The 2,580-nt window shown below is 37.6% G+C and overlaps 1 protein-coding gene across 1 annotated transcript; it reads right to left on the bottom strand.

The window, feature by feature from the left end:
* Nucleotides 1-1,947: 1,947 nt before the first annotated feature.
* Nucleotides 1,948-2,286, bottom strand: LOC142164819 (uncharacterized). Its single transcript, XM_075223564.1, has one exon. The coding sequence runs from the start codon at nucleotides 2,284-2,286 to the stop codon at nucleotides 1,948-1,950; it is 339 nt and encodes a 112-aa protein (XP_075079665.1).
* Nucleotides 2,287-2,580: the final 294 nt, after the last annotated feature.

The following is a 2,580-nucleotide window of genomic DNA, read 5'->3' as shown; positions in this document are numbered from 1 at the left end:
ATACCATTATTTTGTGGTGTGTATGGACATGTTTTCTGGTGGATTATACATTTTTCTTGAAATAACAACATAACTTCATTGTTTACAAACTCCAACCCATTATCTGACCTAACAGTCTTGACCGAGGTACTGAACTGATTTTCAATCATGGAAACAAAAGCCTTGATGGCTTGAAGAGTGTTACTTTTACTACTTAAGATATGTGTCCAGGTTGATCTATTAAAGTCATCAACTATGGTAAGAAAATACTTGTAATTGTCATGTGTGGCTATGTGATAAGGACCCATAAATCCATGTGTAAGAGTTCAAGTATTTTGGTGGTGAATGAAGTTCTTTGGCCTAAAGGGCAACCTTGTCTGCCTTGCCATCGGATAGATAGGGCAAGTAAATGGTTGTTTGGGGGAAAAATTAACAGGTATAGTGAAAAGACCTCACATTTTCACAAAAGGTACATGACCTAGTTTGTTATGCCATGTATGCTCAATGCTATATTTACGAGATGTAGAAGACAACATAAGAGAATTCACATTAAAGGAAGGGTTAGTTTTATTGCTTGAATGAATAGTATTTACATTGTTATGTGACTGAGATGACTTATTTATGTTTGACAAGGATTGTAGAGGTAAATTGTGACTCTTTCCTATATTTACAACATTAGTCAATGCAGAAAAACAAGAATGAGAACAAAGATTGACAGGGACAGAAATTGAACCAGACTCTGAACACCCATAACACTTAGGGCAAAGGAAGTACAATATACTCCTTGCCTTACCAATCTCCAGAGGCCTCTTTAATGAAGGGTCTGCATCATACAAAGGTATTTACTGAAGTTAACTATGTAGTTGAGGTAATCTATCAAGGAATGAATAGAGATGAGGTTGTATTTGAAAGTAGACACATACAACACTCTGACTAAGGCTAACATAGGACCAAGAAATGCATCTCCAATTTCTGTCACTTTCATTTTATATCCGTTAGGTAAAGTAACTAGGAAAGGGTAGGACAAAGTTCTAATATTCTTTAAAAAGAATTTTCTATATGTCATATGATTTGAGGCTCCACTATCTAATATCCACAAGTCAGCAACTGATTTAGAACATATACACACGGTTGTTTCAACAATCTCTTTATCAGTAGAACATGCTAGAATACCTGCGAAGTTTGCAGCTCCATAAGTCATGTTGTTATTCGGGCCTTCTCCTATGTTTCTTCCTGGGAATTTCTCCAATAAGCTGAGTAATTGGTTGTACTGCTCCTTTGTCAGGCTCTGAAGTCCCTAACTTTGATTGCTATCTTCCATATCCTCACAATTTGCATGAACATTTGCAGCAGATGCTGCATTTCTCCCTTTTGTGAACTTGAAATCTTGTAGGAAACCATGAATTCTGTAACAGTTGCCCTGGTGTATCCTAGCTTTTTGCAATAGTCACAGAACATTCGAGATTTGGCAGATGGATAGTTTGATTTGTTCGAGTTGTATGAGTTTGGTCCAGTACTGCTTCCCCTATGATTGTAATTGGTTCTGAATTTGGTATTGCCAGGTCCATTTGCACTCAATGAAGTGGAATCCATGACTAATTTGTTATTTGGTCTGACTTCTCTCCGTTTTTCTTCTTGGATAAGGATAGAAAAAGCACGTGCTATGCTGGGCAACAGATTCATCATCAGTATGCTACCTTTCACAACTGTATAAACCTCATTCAGGCCCATTAAGAACTGAATTAGTCTTTGATCCTGCTCAGCTTTGTGCATGTTTGCTTTTACACCACAAGTACATTAGCAATTGCACCGTGCATGTGCATTTAAGATGTTCAATTCCTTCCAAAGTCATTTCATTTTCGTGTAATACCCTGTGATATCCAAAGCCCCTTTACTGAGGTCACTGATCTCCTTTTGTAGTTGATAAAGCTTCGCTCCATTGGTCTGATCATATTTGTCTTCCAACTCCTACCATAATTTCTTAGCATCATTGACATATTGTAGACTATCCGCTAGATCCTTTGAGAGTGAATTCAAAATCCATGATGTAACCATATCATCACAACGAGCCCACTGATCATAAGTTGCTTCATCAGCATTAGGTTTCTTACACTTTCCTGTAATGAAGCCGACTTTGTTCTTCACTAACAAAGCTCTAAGGACTCCTTTTTTCCAGGATCTGTAGCCGATTCCGTCAAAAACCATGGGAACTAGCATCGTTCCGTCACTCTCCGATGGGTGCATATATAGTGGGGTAGTCGAATCGAAATTACTAGTTGTACCTTGAGTTTTCTTATCTCCAGCCATCGATTGAAGTAGATTCTTAGAGAATTAGAGTAACTGATCACTCAATTTGAATAAATTAGATGAAAATTTCAGGAACCTTTCCGTCAAGGTGTGAACTCGTACTTTTTGATTTTGAGAAATGAAAAAGAGAAATTGATGAAATTGAAGAAGGTTTATTTCGATAAATCAGAGCTGAGCTCTGATACCATATCGAAATTGAAGCTAAGATGACAGGCCAACCGCCATTGTTGGCTGACCTTGAGCTCGCATAGAGAGAAGAAAGGAAGGTTCTAGAGAAATGATGAAAATGGGGAA

The sequence above is a fragment of the Nicotiana tabacum genome, chromosome 1 (assembly GCF_000715075.1).
Source record: "Nicotiana tabacum cultivar K326 chromosome 1, ASM71507v2, whole genome shotgun sequence".
In the NCBI taxonomy this organism is placed as follows: domain Eukaryota; kingdom Viridiplantae; phylum Streptophyta; class Magnoliopsida; order Solanales; family Solanaceae; genus Nicotiana; species Nicotiana tabacum.
Note: the sequence above shows the minus strand (reverse complement) of the source record. Positions and strands in the feature narration are given on the sequence as shown.